Genomic DNA, 17,543 nt, shown 5'->3' with positions numbered 1-17,543 from the left:
CTGAGGTCAGGAGTTTGAGATCAGCCTGGCCAACATGGTAAAACCTCATCTTTACTAAAAATACAAAAATTACCCAGGTGTAGTGGCAGATGCCTGTAATCCCAGCTACTCAGGAGACTGAGGCAGGAGAATCACTTGTACCTGGGAGGCAGAGGTTGCATTGAGCTGAGATCACGCCACTGCACTCCAGCCTGGGCAAAAGAGCGAGACTCCATCTCAAAAAAATAAACAAACAAAAATTAAAATTAATTTCAATTTAAAAAAATGTGTTGAGACTGAACCTGGCTCTGGCGGAGAGTGAAGGCCACTCCAGCAGGGGTCTGGAGAACAGGTCCTCCCCGAAGCCAGGGGACATGATGTCATCGAATCCCCTCCTCCCAGCCCAGATGCAGACAGGGGCCCCCGTGAGCCGTGAGCAGAGCATCCCCCAGAGAAGGCAGCCTCTCTGCTTCCAGCCTCAGCCATGTGGGGGCTTCACACCAGCCTGAGTGCTAAGGCCCACACACCACACTCAGGGTGGAAACCTTCTGTGTGTTCTAAAGTCCTCCTTGGACACAGAAGGCAGCGCTCTGACATCATGGCCTTCAAAAGAGGCCAAGCTGTGCTCACAGCACACGTTTTCATTTCAAATTCTAGTGATTCAAATATCAGTAAGTAAATTAAATAAAACAAGTCCCCGAGTCCTAAGGCTGCAATACATTCTTTCAGTTCATAAATTGGTTTTACTTAATCCCTTGCTATTAAGTCCACATTCATAGCACGACTTATTCCTTGTTGGGATTTGGCCTAGGCTGCCGCTTTCAGGGGCCATTTCTGCCACCGGTGTCTTCCAAAAGGCCACAGCCATGGCGGCAGATGCCAAACTCACCTGGAGTCCAGGAATATCAGCTTCAGGTCGAGGCTGGCCCTGAACATGAACATGTTGCTGTGCAGCTTGATCTCGGTGATGGCACTGGGTGGCAGCGACTGGCCCACGGCCACCAGCCCCACGATCTGGTAGCAGGAGTCATACAGGGCCATGTCCAGCATATACTGCCTGATCTTCAAGTAGCCACTGCAGTGGATGACCTGGGAGTGGAGAGGGCAGGGTCAGCCACCGGCTGCCCAGGGTTGGGCTGGTGCCCACTCCTCCTGGCTCATTTTCTCAAGTGTGCTGGTATCTCTCCCAGCCCAGCTTCTACTTCACTGTGCACCCCAGTGTGCTGACAGGCACTGGTCCATTGCTTAGGAGAAGTGGAGAGCTGCGCTTCTTACGAAACAATATGATAGCCGGTGGCTCATTCTTGTCATCTCAGCCCTTTGGGAAGCCAGGGTTGGGGGATCGCTTGGGTCTAGGAGTTTAAGACCAGCCCTGGCAACATGGTGAAACCCAGTCTCTACAAAAAATACAAAAGTTATCCAGGCATGGTGGTGGGTGCCTATAGTCTCCAGCTACTTGGGAGGCTGAGGCAGGAGGATCCCTTGATCCCTGGAGGCGGGGGTTGCAGTGAGCCGAGATTGTGCCACTGCACTCCAGCCTGGGTAACAAAACAAACAAACAAACAAAAAAAGACAACGACAAAAAATCATAATGAAATAAAAGGGTTGTCTTTTCAATTAACTTTACTATCAGTAACTACAAATTAGGGCTCTGTGGTATATGATGGAGATATACATTATTAGCTCACTGCCAGGCTGTGAGTAGGTGACACAATAAAGGCATCTGGCAGAAGCCAAATCTCTACAAAAACTTTTTTAAAAATTAGCCAGGCATGGTGGCACATGCCTGTGGTCCCAGCTACTCAGGAGGATGAGATGGGAGGATCACTTGAGCCTGTGAGGCCAAGGCGGTAGTGAGCCGTGATTGTACCACTGCACTCCAGCCTGGGCAGCAAAGTGAGACTGTGGCTAAAAAAAGAATGAGCCACCGCGACCAGAATCCTCACACCAGTGACTGTGCTGCTTGCCACTTTCCGACAGGACTGAACTTGGCATCTGTGTCACTCGACATGGGGTCTCACTCCAGTAAATAAACAATTCTTTCGGTAGATTTTTTTTTTAGACAAGGTCTCACTTTGTCGCCCAGGCTGGAGTGCAGTGGTGCAATTGTGGCTCACTGCAGCCTTGACCTCAGGCTCCAGTGATCCTCCCACCTCAGCCTCCTGAGTAGCTGGGACCACAGGCATGTGCCACCATGCCTGGCTAATTAAAAAAAATTTTTTTGTAAAGACAAGGTCTCACTATGTTGCCCAGACTGGTCTTGAACTCCTGGGGTCAAACAATCCTCCCACCTTGGCCTTCCAAAGTACTGGAATTACAGGCGTGGAGCACCGTGCCCAGCCCCAGTACTTCGTTTTTAATGTATTTTTATTTCCTTTATTTATAATTCCAGATTTTATCCCCTCATAATAAGCCAGAGTGGCCCTATAGAAGCCCTTCCAATTGCCAGAGTCAGAAAGCAGACGGACGAGAATGCAGTGTTTCAGTGTCAGAAACATCCATACAGCCTCAAGCCTCCTACTGGAAGCATTTATTCAAGCTACAGTCTGTGAAATCTTGATAGGATCGTTATCATCAGGACAGCAGTGAAGCATCTTAGCCTTAAATTCTGTTCCAAAACTCTTCCTCCAGGATTTCTGAATGCATTCATCGCCACTAGGGCTGAAACACATCTTAACGCCCCCCATCTGTTCTTCCATTTTACTAATGAGGAAACCAAGAACAAGACAGTGTCGTGTTTTGCTTAAGATTGGACAGTGGACAGTTAATAAGTGGCAGAAAAAAATCAAATCCCATCCAGGCACAGTGGCTCACTGCTGTCATCCTGATGCTTCAGGAGGCCAAGGCGGGAGGACTGGCTGAGGCTAGGAACTCAAGACCAGCCCGGGCAACACAGTCAGACCCCCATCTCCACAAAAAATTTTTTGAATTAGCTGGGTGTGGTGGTGTGCACCTGTGGTCCCAGCCACTCAGACGGCTGAGGCGGGAGGATCATTTGAGCCCAGGAGTTTAAGGGCCCAGTTAGCTGTGATTGCACAACTGCACTCCAGCCTGGATGACAGCAAGATCCTGTCCCTTGACAGAAAGACCCAAGTTCCCTGAAGAGTGTCTGTTGGCACTTTTGGGCTCCTCACCCTGGCCCAAAGAGGCTTAGCATCTGAAACACATCCCTCAAACTATAGCAGCAATGTGAGATACAGGTCAAAGGCTCAGCTCAGAGTTGGATCGAAGAGGGGGGATGGGGCAGGGCCTTCCAGAAAGAGAGGACAAAGGCACAAAAGCACCAAAGCACCCTTTTCTCTCACCCCACCTTCCTCCCTCCTTTTCTAAGGGGCAAATCCCCCTGGAAGAAAGTTTCTAGCAGCCTCCAGCCTCACAGTGATGGGTTATGATGTCTGTCCTCCAAGGTGGGAGAGACAGCAGCGAAGGCGCCGGGGAGGAGGGTGAGGAGTCCAGAGAGAGGACAAAAGGGTTGGTGGGGGGCACTCAGCACAGACTTACCCCTGCCCACCTTTCCCTGGGGAGCGGCTGACTCTCATGCCTGAGACTCCACCTTCTCCTCCATTCTGTAATTAACCAGAACAAGCGGTGGTGTCTGGGAGAGAGGTGCAGCCAGGGAGGAGCATGGGCTGGGCTCAGAGTCCCAGCCCCGCCACCAGGCCCCTTTTGCCGTCCCTCCTCTGGTCCTTGACTACAAAACCTGGCCGGTGCCACTCATTCCAAAGGGCAGCTGTGACTCTTGAGAGAGTGGCCCAGACGCGGTGCTGCGAGGAAAGCTCTCCTTGTACCTTGGCACTGGCTCTAGCATTACTGTGGTGCACACCGTCATCGGCAGCAGGGAACTTGGTGGAATATCCCGAGGGGAAGAGCAGTGGCCGTGCTCTGGGTACACTGCCGGCTGCACCGTGCCCCGGAGGATAGGCCTCCATAAACTCCAGGGGCGGCGGCTCCAGCGGGGCTGGCCCTCATGCAAAGTGCCAAGGTACTAATCAAATCTGCCCAAAGCCAGACTGATTCCGGGTCTTATGCGATGAATTCCAGCCAGCCCAGGACATCCTGCTAAAACACCGGCTCTCATGTGTGCCTCCAAGACACTGAGCACCGTGTTGCTGGAGAGGGTACGTTAGTGGAGAGGACACGTGTGTGCTCCGTGCCTTCCTTTCTGCAGACGCTCTTGAAACCACAGTGAGGACCCAGGCCAGCTCCTCCCCACACCCAGGGCTCCCCGTACCTTGTATCCGCTGCAGGTCAGGCCCGCGTTCCTTTTCGCCAAGACGCACTTCATTCGAAGAAAAAACGACCTCTCTATCTCATACTCTGCAAGCAGGAGCGAGGTGAGGTTGGCAGCTGTCCCTCCGGGCTTCCCCCATCCTTCTTCCAGCCTCACCAATAAGTTCCCAGGGCCAGATGCAGCTGCCAGAGGCCTCTCAGCGTGCCCAGACCCTGCCCAGAGATCTTTGGCCTTGGCTGAGATCTGGGTGGGGGAGTGGAGACACCAGCCCAGTCCTGGTGTGGCTTCCTCAGCTCTAAAGGAAGGTAGCCAAACGAGGCCACCCGAGGCCCCAGACGGGCCCTGCAGAGCTCCACCTGCCATTGCCCGCTCCTGGGGGCTGTGGGCTCCAGGAAGGCCCAGAAGCCTCTAACCTCCATCAGGGTAGCAAGACTTGAGTGCGTGTGACCCGGGCTCAGCAGATCCACACTTTCAGCCTCACTCCTAGCTCGGAAGGACCACGCCGTCGTCTCTGTCTCTCCAGGGCTCTGCCCTTCCTACTTACTCTCTTTGCTTCCACAGGCCTCACACACAAATCTCTGACCTCGCTATTGTCAATGCAAATGTGTCCCCTAAGGAAACACCCTCTGCTTCAGGAAGGGACACCAATGTGCTGAGAAACAAATAGAGCAGGACCTCTCAGGGAGGACGAGGTCACCCCACTCTAAATAAACAGCCCTTTGGTGGAGGTTAATAAATGAATTTTTAAAGGAAGTTTACCACTAGGAATGGAAGCAAGGTCTTCCACCCTCCCTGATGTCACTGCCCTCTGGAAGCTCAGGAGTCACCAACTAGGAATCCCCTACTTCGAGAGGCTGCCATATTTTACCCACAATTCCCCCTGCAGCTAGTGTCTGTGGGCAGGAGGCTTCCCTCTAACATGGCCACCTGCCCCAGCCATTTCTAGATAAGCAAGGGGAGTGGAAGCTCAGGTCTAAAATATAGCATCCTATCGTTAACTACTAAGTTCTGGGGGAGCCCATTTCTTACGCATTTATCATAAAACAAGGGGGGTCATTGCAGACACAGAAAGTCAGCTCTGCAAGGGAGCAGCTGGGGAAAAAAAACGAGCCCTTGGGAACCTCAACCCCTGCACCCCTTGGTTGGCTGTGGAAATGAGTCAGGTGCAGCCTCAATGCTTCCAGCCCTTGTTGCTTCAGACTTGAAGGCCACAGAAACAGGGGGTAGAAAGGTCTCATGATATACCCAAGACTCATTTGCTCTCATTTACAATCCCTCTTTGGGAGGTTATGACCCAGGCAAGGTAAAATGAAATCAGGGGTAGGGGAGAAAGGCCAGTCCTATACAGTTAACATACTGTGCAATTTTCAGCCCGGGGCAGTGGCTCACGCCTGTAATCCCAACACTTTGGGAGACGGAGGTAGGTGGATCACCTGATGTTCAAGACCAGCCTGACCAAGATGGCAAAACGCCATCTCTACTAAAAATACAAAAAAAAAAAAAATAGCCAGGCATGGTGATGGGCACCTGTATTCCCAGCTACTTGGGAGTCTGAGGCAGGAGAATCACTTAAACCCGGGAGATGGAGGTTGCCGTGAGCCTAGACCACACCACAGCACTCCAGCCTGGGCAACAAGAATGAAACTCTGACTCCAAATAAAAAAAATAAAAAATAAAAAATAAAACAACCTGTACTGTGCAATCTTCAAAAACAATAACAGCACGATGTTCTGCAATTCTCTAAGACACCTGTCATCTTTGTCCAGCTTTAAACAACCCCACAGGGAAAGAATGTGATTCAGGTGCGATGTTCTAGCCTAGCCCTCATTTTGTTAGAAATTACCTCTTCAGAGCCATGACTCATGCTGATGTATGCAGACATATCACTTCCAAGAATCAGACCTTAGCTACAACTATGTCCCCCTTCTCATTTCAGAAGCCGATATGCCAGACTCTCTCCACGGTAAGGAACAATTAAACTCCAGTGACTGTTTCTGGAGCTGGAATCTGGGGGCCCCAGAACTGTCTGCAAGGCATTTTACAACCGACTGTGCCACTCTGTATTCTCTCTTCCTAGCCCGAGAATGACCCCCGCAGAAGAGAGCAATAAGAATGCAACTCATTTCTTTCCTGCAGCTAGCTGCTCTGTTCTCATCACCCTTAAAGACTCTTCTTTTGCATTTCGTTCCACTGGGGTATTTTGGCCAAGCTGGGTACCACAGTCCAAAGCACACACAAGACCCATTTGTCAAGAGGCCCGTTGGCCTCACTGGGCAGCTGGAGGGAGTTAAAAGGCCAGGCTCCCTGGAATAAGTCCTTCTGTATCTTCCTAGCACTCACCGCAACTGAAATTTAAGGAGTCATTTGTGTGACGACCAGGACTTCTTGATTTGTGCCATGGCACAAAACCTACAGATCCTTACTTAAAGTAACATGTTTAAATACATAAAATAAAATATATTAGATTATTGTGGGAAGTAGAAGAGTTCCTTTTTAAAGTTTCCCTTCTTGTTAAAGAATAAGTTGATAATAATTTTGTTAAGCCCTCTCCTATGTAGCTGTTAGACATGCCGTGCTCACAGGCACATAGTACATTCTACGTCCTTGTACTTTAACCAAGATATCTGTGCTGGACGTGCTCACAGGCATGTCCCAGCTCTCCATTGCTTTTACCTGCTTAGAAAAGTTTTAAGTTGTTAGCCAATTGGGTTTTAGTTTAAATTGTGAGGTCTGGCTCCAGCCAACGGAGATCAGACACAGCAGTAAGGAGGACGTCAAATGCGTAAGGGATACATTTGTGTGTTTTCCTTTGTTCATTGTACTCCTGTGGCAAGATGGCTAGTGAGAGTACCCTTCCTGCAGTCCAGGAAGTAAAAATTGCGTTGCTGAAAGACCCTTTGTCTCAGTGGTAATTTTTCTTTATGGCACTGAGCATCTACTTCCAACAATTACCAAAAAGGCAACTGTATTGGAAAATAATTATCAAAATATTTCAACACCGTAATATGGATATAAATGTGCTGCTTTATTAATACATGAGAAGATTCGGTGCCAGGTCTCTCAGAACTCCTGAAATTTTCAAGTAGCCATGTGGAACATAAGCAACATGTTTAAATACCTGCACAACTTTAATATGATCTGGAAAATATCTGTGATTTCTGTTGTTAGCAAAGCCACGGGTACTAGTGATCCCAAGATGGTTTATCATCTATAATCAGAAGTAAAGGAAATACTAAATTTCAACTGGAGGAAACACATATGTAATTTTCCCCCCAAAATTTCATGGACTGCCCCCAGATCCCCGAGTTTTATGCACAGCATCTTGGTTAAGGAGAAGCTTGGTCTAGACCCGTGACCCTGCAATCCCTGGAATTCTGAACCAAGAGCACATGAGGGGAGCAGGCATAGACCACTTCTGTCTTCTACCTAGCACTCCACACAGTTTCTGGCCAACAATAAGAGCTTGGTGAATGCTGGCTTAAAAGGCACAGGTAGACCTGCAAATCCCCACATGGTGGGTGCTGTGTGCGTTTTGGAGAGACCTGGGCTGGGCAGTCCTAGTCATGCTCCAGCCACTTGGCAGACGTGGGAAGCAAAGCCCTGAGTTCCACTTAAGAACACTGCCTGGCTTTTAGTCTGTTTTTCCCTCTGGACGGAATACCTTGGAGCAGGTGGTGATGCAGCGGCTGGTGCGCCGTGAGGACGGCGGTCATCTCGTCGTGGTCGGAAGGATGGATGTATTCATAAATACTGTTGCCCGTGAGCTCCACCTGCCGCAGAATGGAAGGGTCAGAAATGCCACTACCTCTCTGGGATCGGCACAGGGGGAGGGGCAAGGTGTGTCACAGGTGCACATCCTGTCAGGAACAGAACTTTGACCTCTGTTGACAACCCACACCTTGGCCAAATGCAGAAACAGTTTTCTTTTCTCAACAGAGCTCAGAGCTCTGAACCGTCCCCCACACTGTCTAAAAAGGCCAGGGCACCAAGGCTTGAGCCTGCAGCCAAGAGAACCCTTAGCAGGAAGAACTAGAAAGCGAAGGATGGAAAAGGTGGGTGCCAGATGTGGGTGGCGCTGTGGGTCTGGGCAGTATCCTTCATACAGAAGAGGACTTGAAACTGACCCAAGCCAGGGTCTCTGTCCTTCCCTTGCTGGCGATCAGAGGGTACTGGCCGGCCAGGAGGCCAGCTGTCCCGTCCACACGGCGCTCCCTGTGGAGCCTGGTCCACTCCAAGACCGACTGGCCAGCCATGGTGGGGCCCCATTGCGCCCAAGGAGGACACACGCTCAGACAAAGGCCCTTTCTTCGTAGGCTCTGAGCCAAGCCCCTCAGGCACTGCCAGGCCTCTCTCACATTGCCAGCAATGTGTCTCTGGCCCTCCCGGTCCAAGATGACTGTGCTGATTCTGTGGCTCCCGCCCAGGGGTGTGGCTGGGGCTGTGCGTGACCTGCGGGAGGGTCTGGGCCTGCTCCAGAAAGCCATGTTATGTGAGGATTATGTCCTGGGGTTGCTGCCTCAATAGTCTTGACGCCACCTACTTCCAGACACAGGCCACATAGGACAGCACGTCCATGTCGCTTTGTAAGAACGGGTGGCCCCGGGAAAACACCCATCATAGTTACGATTCTCACACAGAGGTCCCTGGTGGCCCAAATTCCTGAACTTGAGAAACTTTTGAATGTTCTCCCAAACATAACTACCAGGAGGAGAGATGACACCTGGACCCCCACCCACCTTAAAGATGGACAGTGGCATGGAATGTTCTAGAAATGACTAGCAGAGTAGCCTTCTTAGCAGTGGTGGGTGGGTCCTATTTTTAGAGCTATAATCCATAGTGCTGAGGGTGTCGGACAAGGACAGTGAGTCGGTGTACCCCAGCACTGTTCAGGGGAGGCCCGGGGCAGTGGTGGGACTTCCCTAGTGCCAAGAGGTGCCCCCACGCCCAGCCTAAGAAGAAACTCAAAACACGTGGGAAACCATCCTTGGGTGGCGAAGTACCTGGGGTGGGTCTGGAGAATTCCTTCTCCGACGCTGCCCCAAGGAGTGAGGGTAATTTAAAATAACAAAAGGAGGTCATGGTGTGTCTTGTCCCGAGCCACTCCCCTTTTATTTTTAGGTGTGTCTTGCTGCAGGTGTCGCTGGGAGCTCTGGCTCTCCATCAGAGGAGAGACAGCATGATTATCTGCAAAGCGCCGTCCTGAAGGTGCCACCTCACGCAACAGGACAACCAGCCAGCTGCTTAATGGAGCAGTTCTCCTGGGAGCTGCCATTCCAGATTAGCATCTAGGTCATGCTTTTACTTGGGACCAAGGGGTCGTGGAGGAGGGAAGTGATTTATCGCACTCCTATGAGCCCGTTCTTCCAATTTGTTAAGATGAGTGAGTTGCCTTCTTACTCAGAATAAATTACACTTCTGGTCTGCTAAGTCATCTTGTCCCTAAAACGGCTCTCACAGTTCTATTTTTTACATTATTCATGGAATGTTTCCTTCCAATATGATGCAAACAGAGCCACAGAGAGCATCCTATTAGAGAAGTCCGCCCTCTCCTCTACCGAACGCCCGCTTCCCACGCCGGCACTGCTCTCAACACATGTCCCAGACGGACATTCGCTTTTTTTTTTGAGATGGAGTTTTGCTCTGCTGATTTCTCTAATAGGAGCAAGAAGATTTCTCTAATAGGAGCAAGAATGTTTAGTTTTTATTTTCTTAAATGAAATCCTGAAAAGTTATTACAGGATTTTGTTTAAGAACAATAATGAAAGCTAAACATTCTTCTTTCAAGTCATTCCTGTTAATCCTTAAAAAGTTTAAATAAACCAGCGCCATGTAAGCCAGCCATTTGGGACAGGACCATTTCCTTTTCCTGAGGGTGGCGATGGGTCTGCATTGAGAAGTCCTGTCCAGGTACGGAGTGATAGAGGCTAAGAAATAAGAGAGCTGGTTTCAGAAAGTATATATTGACACTTGGGGAGGCCAAGGCAGGCAGATCACCTGAGATGAGGAGTTCATGACCAGCCTGGCCAACACGGTGAAACCCTGTCTCTACTAAAAATACAAAATTAGCCGGGTGCGGTGGTGCACAGCTGTGATCCCAGGTATTCAGGAGGCTGAGGCAGGAGAATCGCTTGAACCTGGGAGGCAGAAGTTGCAGTAAGACAACATTGCAGCACTGCACTCCAGTCTGGGTGACAGAGAAAGACTCCATCTCAAAAAAAAAAAAAAAAAAGAAAGAAAGAAAATATATATCAACTCATAATTTCAACAGTTTATTTTAAAAATGAAAAATAACAAAGGCCAGGCACAGCGGCTCAGGCCTGTAATCCCAGTACTTTGGGAGGCCAAGAAAGGCAGATCACGAGGTCAGGAGATCGAGACCATCCAGGCTAACATGGTAAAACCCTGTCTCTACTAAAAACACAAAAATTAGCCGGGCATGGTGGTGGGTGCCTACAGTCCCAGCTACTCGGAAGGCTGAGGCAGGAGAATCGCTTGAACCCGGGAGGTGGAGGCTGCAGTGAGCTGAGATCATACCACTGCACTCCAGCCTGGGCAACAGAGTGAGACTCCATCTAAAAAAAAAAAAAAGAAAGAAAAAATAACAAAATAGAGAAATTTTCCATTGGCCTATAATTTCTCCCTTCCCCATGTTTTTAGGGAAAAATGATAATTCTGGCATGCTCAAAGTTCTTTTCTAGAAAAAAGTAACTGATGTGTTTTAGGGAAAATCTTGACATCCCTGCACAAAGACCCTCCATCTGTGCTGATTAAGGGTTAGATTTGTGTTTTAATCCCAGAGTAGCTTCTTGTGTTTTCAGAGTTCCCGCTCTCATCACATGCGTTTGAAGAATGAGAAGGCTGAGTTTGCATAGATGAAAGGCTTGGTTTTCTGAAAACTCCAGTCTGCGAGAAAATGCACAGGAAAACTCCAGAGCTGTCTAGGAAGCAACACAGCCTTCAAATAACGGAAATGTTGTTACAGAATAAATTTCGGAATGATAAAACAGTACTGACCTTAACTCAAAATTATGGTTGACGTGGTGTTTCCTGTATTTATGTATGTATCCGTGCTTTTGAACATTGAAAGAAATGTGACTACCTCACGAAAAAAAAAAATTACGGTTGTCGCTATAAAACTCCCCGGGTCTCATACATCAGCCTTATTAAAACAGACCTTCTGTATGACATTTTAGTATTTGTAAAACCCTGCTAACTACAAAATGGATGGCTTTCCTACTAAGAGCTTTTTTATGTTTTGCTGAATAGCTTTTCTTCCTGCCAAGAAAACTACACATGATAAATACAGCACTAAATGCATATATTCTGTGTGGAAGGGCAGAGTCACTTGGTACTCTGAAAATGCACGTTACTCTGTTTGGGGTGTTTTGCTGAATACGGTAAATTAAGCATTTTAAAATAAGATGGTTTGAGTTTCAGGGTTCAAGTTATGTCAACAAACATCATATGCTGTCTTTTTCTTTGAAAAGTGAAAGGATTCGGTCTTGTGCCTCCAAACAGTATCATCAATATGTTTATGGTTGTTTCTGGCCATAATCTCAAGTGAGACATTAATTTATGTGTCTCATAAACAGCTACTCATACATATCTGTATTTATCTGAACATGTATACTAGTTACCTAGATGCTATATAACTATGCAATGTTGGTAAGGAAACTTAACCCAAGGATACTTAAAAATGTATACAGCAGCTTCACGGGGCTTTTTTACTCCTCTCTAAATAAAAGTAAAATAATTGCATTAACCAAAAAGCACATGGAACTCAATCATTTAGTAAACATGCATAGAAAAAGATGGCTTCCCCAACTCTGCCTCATCCACGTGGATATGAACTTGTCTAGATGTTTTGAGTGTGGACATGTGTGTGAGTGTGTCCACCAAAGGGAGTTTTCAGGCTAAAAGCCTGCCTCTCTATTGCCTAACACTTAGACCCTGGGCTGAGGAACAACTGGCATTTAAGGTTGTCTCTGTCATTCTTTTTTACTATCAAAGTTTGTCAGCAACAATCGCTTGTTTACTAGTTTAAAAACAAAAATAAATTAGATAGGTCGGCATATGAAGTAGATTTTTTTCAGCACTTATTTTAAAAAGGCTTAATAAAACGCCTGGAATGGAGATGGGATTATAACACGTAAAGAATCATTTTTATACCCTCAAATAGAGAACGCGAGTAGTTATTCAGAGAGGTTAGACCAAAAACAAAACAAAACAATCTCACATTGCAGTGAATTTCCACACAATTACGGCAGACCCAGGGGCTTATATTCTCCATGACTTTTAACATAAAGTTTAACCCTGAATTAACATGAGATACATCTTTACTTAATGAGATAATGTCATTGAGAGTAACTGAAAGTTTCTGGAACACAAAAGAGGAGCATGTACCAGCTATTACTACTATTGTTATTCATCAGAAAACCTGTTTAAATGGTGACTCTGACTACTGGGTAAAATTTTATTAACACTTTTAGCTCTCGTGACTTTTTAAAAAAAAATATTTAAGCCTATTTTAATAAAGGTCTCACGCTTGTTGCATTTGCCTGACTTTTAAAAAAATAATCTAAAAGGCACAAAAATTTTTAAAAGCCAGCTGGGTATTTGACATCCTATTCAATACTTTATTTTACTATTTAAGTAAAGAAGACAGAAAAAAACACACATTGTGATTTTGCCTAGATTTCCTTCTATGGAGTTAATCATGAACAGGAGGCAGATTTGAGAGAAAAGTTTGTTGTTCCTTATTTAAACAATTCACCATGAAACACTCCCTAGACACCGACAAAGCGGGCATGTTGGCATTAAAGTGTTTTTGTAGCTGCAGCCCCGCAGAGAAATCAGAAAAAATCAGTTGCCTTACGCAGACGATCAGTGTGACTTATATTTTTAGAAACTGTCACTTCTACTGAAGAGGCAGAGACAACGTAACTGTACAACCTTCTTAGGAAAAGGTAGTGCCTAACCCCTCTCCTCTCAAAATTAGGATGCAAAGTTTTCCTGCTGGATTATGATCACAAGGAAATAGAGTACTTCAACCTGCCAGTCTGCCTAGATTTCCTTCCGTGGAGCTGACCATGAACAGGAGGAGATTTGTCACCTATCCAGTATTTTGATCCTTCTTAATTACTGTGTTCATAATCAATCAATTCTATTTTCCATATAAAAAGAGAAAAATGACACGGAGAGGCTAGCCTGGATGGCCTGACTGAATGAACTGGAAGTCTTGGAGTGTCCACAGCACCTGCTGACGGGCCAGGGCATTCCAAATGACCGAGCGGCCCTAATAGGAGCCCCCAAAGGACTCTACTGAAAGCAACTTTGTTCTAATAAAACTGTGGGTAAGCCTGGTTTTTGTGTTGCTCCCTATAGTTTGTAAATCACATGAAACAGACACTTTGATCTGTTTCTCATCATAATCCTGAAAGACAGATAGATAGAGCAGGCATGATTTTGTTATTTAAGTTATATGGCTCAAGTAGGTTAGGAACCTGCCCCATCACACAACGAAACTGTATAAATGAATGCATTTCCCTTTTTGTTTTGACTGCTAGGGAGCTCTGATCTAAATTTAATATTTGATAACAGTGACTTTACCTGTTTTAAAACATTTTCCATCAGTCATCTTTAAAAGTATGTGAAATGTTTTGTTGTGTGTGTGACATTACTGTAAGACTATGAAAAGTTTCCTAAACTATTGAAAAAAGGTAAGTAATCGGGCCAAGTGAGAAGCAGAAACTAGTCTAGGTACAACTTAAGGGCCCTGAATAATTCTAAACAGGGCAAGGTAGAAATTCAGAGAATAATATTAGGTTGGTGCAAAAGTAATTGCAGTCATTGCCATTAAAAGTAGTGGAAAGACCACGTTTACTTTTGTACCAATCTAATAATTATGGAAAATAGTAAATTTCCTACTCCCAACAGTAGTTCCCATTCTACAAGTGCACTAATCCCATGAATCACATAGGTACGAGCCAAGCCTTAGGAAACTATTTGGGAGACTTGGTTTGATAAAAGCAGAGAAAAGGAAGAGAAAAACTTCCAAATCATTGTAATAAGTAATTCATTTCAAAGGGCTTTGCCTAAGAAACACAGAGTTACATAAACTCACGTGGACCTGGATAAGGAGATCCATACATCAGAAGAGAAGGTTGTAAACAAATAGCAAGTTTATATTTTAAAAAAGTATTGGCAGAAAAATAAAAGGAATACACCAGATGCAGCTTGCCAAATGTGGTCATTTTGTTTTTCAGTGAGCAAACTGAAGCCACATGAATTGGCATGTTTGATTTTGGCTTCCCTACATCAGGAGCCAGGTGTAATTCAAATTCCTCATGTGCCTCTCTGGAACCCATCTACTGCATCTATCATTAATTCCCATGTGTCTTCAGTTATGGCGAAAAATCACTCTGATAGATCACAACGTGAAGAAACATTTAGTTCCTATATGTAGTTTAAAATGTGACTTAAAAATCATGATCCCCATTCGTTAAGTCAGGCAGGTGAATGGGAATATCAGTTACACTCTCCCTTTTCAGACATTCAATGGACCCAGCAAGCCCTCAAATCCTCCACCAAACCCTTGGCTTACCAGGGAGAGAGAAAGCTGAGTCCCCCTCTTTCGTATAAGGAAACCATGGACCCTTTTCAGAAGATGATTCCATCTTTCCAGAAAAATGGGTCATATTAGGATGTTCTAAAGAAACTAAGACCTTGCTATGCAGAACAGTAGTAAACCGAGTTTTATGAGTTTCTATCACAAGCATATAAAATGCTTTGCTGAAACAACCACTGAACTGGAAAAAGTCAGGAAAAATGACCCTGAATTCCATGTGAACACTCATAAATCTACCCCTCCCCATTCTCTCTCCCCAAAGCACATTCTGCATAAAATCCATGTTCCACATCAGCTTACCTCTTGCTTTATAGCAACTCATAATACCACATGCAGACCAGCAAGTGTGGACTGAAACTTGTCCCACTGTGAAGCTCTTTTCAGGGCATCTAGCATTACTACGTAAGCAGATCATCCAGGGCATGGGACAGAATGAATCTCAGAACAAGGCTGATGTGGTGAAGACACACTGGTCATGAACCCCAAGGGAAAAAGAAAGTAAAAAAGTAAAACGCAATATGCAGAAGATCAAATATATTATCTTGTGAAGATTTCCTGCTACCAGATTGTGTTTCTCAGGCCAATAGCTCACACAAGGGGTTGTCAAACTGTAGTCACTGCTATTCTGAAAATGATTCTTGTTATATAAAGAAATATGGCTGTAACAAAAACAACAACAACAACAACAACAACAACAACAAAAAAAAAACCCTGAGGGATGTCCTGAGAAGAGAATTTTGCAATTTGGGATTCTGTTCCCACACAAAAGCAAACACTTAAACAGACTTGTTTTCAAGTTGGGCGAGGCTATCAAAATCGGCTATCACTTCATTTAATATTTTGGTTGCACATAAAATTATTCAATACCCACCTGGGACAAGCCTAAATGGACAGAAGCAGTCTCGGAAATATACATAATTTTGCCATCAGATGCTACCACAAAAACAAATCCATCCAAAGTCTGTAAAAGATAAAAACGTCAGAATAAGAGATGATCATTCGACATTAGAGTTCAGTCTAACAATGGGACGGTCACTGGGATGGAGGGATATATCAAATCTGGTCATCTACACATGCTTGCTAAATGCAAAAACGAAGCCCAGGGTCTTAAGAAGAACTGTAGGAAACAGCACCCAGGGTTTAGTTCCCCAGCCAGGCTCTAAAATGCTTTTAAAGCACTTTAGAAACAATCGTACATCCACATCACAAAAATTATGCAAAATAGGAATTTGAGAATTCCTATCATGCTCAGTTTAAATGTAGTAGCTTTATTGTTTGGGGTTATTTTAGCACTTAGTACAAATCCGGAGTTCTATGGTACTTAGGGGAAAATCTACCACTATATAGACCATTTTATGTCATAATTGGCAGTCATTTCTACCACTAGGACATATGCTTTATTTGCCACAATTTTCTAGTTACCTCTAAGTACCGTTTGAATAATAAATTCCGAACACTACCGCTGCCCAGAAAATAAAACAAAATACCTGGTTATTTTACCAGACGATGTCTACAGAACTAATTATTTAGAATTTGCAAGAGATCAAATGACATTTGCAAAATTCAAGGAGAAAAAGTATCGACTTCTGAAAAATGAAAACTACCCAAATGAAATTCTGATTTTTGCCTAAGTTGGCTAGCCCTCAAAAATAAAGCAAAATTATAAGAGGTAATTAAGACAAATAAAAAGGTAATGATTATGTGTCAAGGATAAAAAGACTAAATTATTTTTGAAAAAGGAAACCGTATTTTATTTACTCATTCATATTTTAGATCCAGAACCAAAGAAAAGCAATAAAGTTGGTGAAAGACTCTTACAACCCACAATGCTGCCCCCATAAAAAATATTCCAAATTAATTTCTGGCCACAAATTCTATTTTTACAGTGTGTAATTGAAACCAGATTACTTTTGGTTTTTCTAAGCCACCCCCACCCCCACCCCTAGAGAGGGGGCTAAAAAGTATGTAGCGTAAGTGAAACTTGAAAGATATCCTTAGATTCTGCTGTCTCAAACACAGTTTGCTGCAAAAAGTCTTTGCCAACTAAACTATCATTACCTTTCCCGATACTGAGGGTGAAAATCAGCATCTTGATTATAAGCCAAACTTTCAAGCTTCTAACTCAGCTGCAAAATATTTTCCCAACTAAACCTGTGGTGTTCCAAAAATATAAACTATACAGCAGTTTCTAAAGTTATAAATGTCTTGGCGCTTTGGGCATGCTTGCTTAACTCCAAAAGCATTAAGGAGACACATTTAGTGAAAAAGTATCTCACAACCAGCCATATCTGGGATAGCGAGGAAAAGAGGAAAATGATCATAATTAAATTCTAACAGTTGCCAGCAGTAGCTAAAAAAATAATATTCTTAATGAAAAACGTTGGGTACGCCTTCATAGCTTCAAATGACCTAATTCACTTACATGTATAACTGCAAAGATGCCCGTCCACACACCACTCCGGAATTAATTTAAGAAATGTAGCTTGGAGAAGTCTGGAGGTGTTGACTTTGCCAGCCAGGTTCTCACCGAAGTTCCCCAGTACTTAGTTGTCCCTGATATTAGTGTCACTTATAATATGTAGGAGTATGAAACATGCAACGCACTCAGCTGAAGCTGGAAGTGAAGGAGGGGGAGCAGAGGCCGCCTGGGCAGGGCTCCCAGAGCGCCATTACCCAGCGTGGCCACACCATGAGCTTTATGTTGTA

At 45.2% G+C, this 17,543-nt stretch overlaps 1 protein-coding gene across 1 annotated transcript in view; it reads right to left on the bottom strand.

The window, feature by feature from the left end:
* The window catches only part of SIM2 (SIM bHLH transcription factor 2), a 54,750-nt gene that overhangs the window by 25,500 nt on the left and 11,707 nt on the right, over positions 1 to 17,543 (bottom strand). Inside the window, exons 3-6 of the mRNA XM_017526223.2 lie at positions 15,709 to 15,798; positions 7,872 to 7,980; positions 4,211 to 4,296; positions 869 to 1,068 (exon numbers count right to left, since the gene is read on the bottom strand). Coding sequence (XP_017381712.1) covers positions 869 to 1,068; positions 4,211 to 4,296; positions 7,872 to 7,980; positions 15,709 to 15,798 — 485 coding nt within the window. The remainder of the gene's footprint in view (positions 1 to 868; positions 1,069 to 4,210; positions 4,297 to 7,871; positions 7,981 to 15,708; positions 15,799 to 17,543) is intronic.

The sequence above is a fragment of the Cebus imitator genome, unplaced genomic scaffold (assembly GCF_001604975.1).
Source record: "Cebus imitator isolate Cc_AM_T3 unplaced genomic scaffold, Cebus_imitator-1.0 Scaffold41, whole genome shotgun sequence".
In the NCBI taxonomy this organism is placed as follows: Eukaryota; Metazoa; Chordata; class Mammalia; order Primates; family Cebidae; genus Cebus; species Cebus imitator.
The sequence above is the reverse complement of the archived record's forward strand: the minus strand, read 5'-3'. Positions and strand labels throughout refer to the sequence as shown.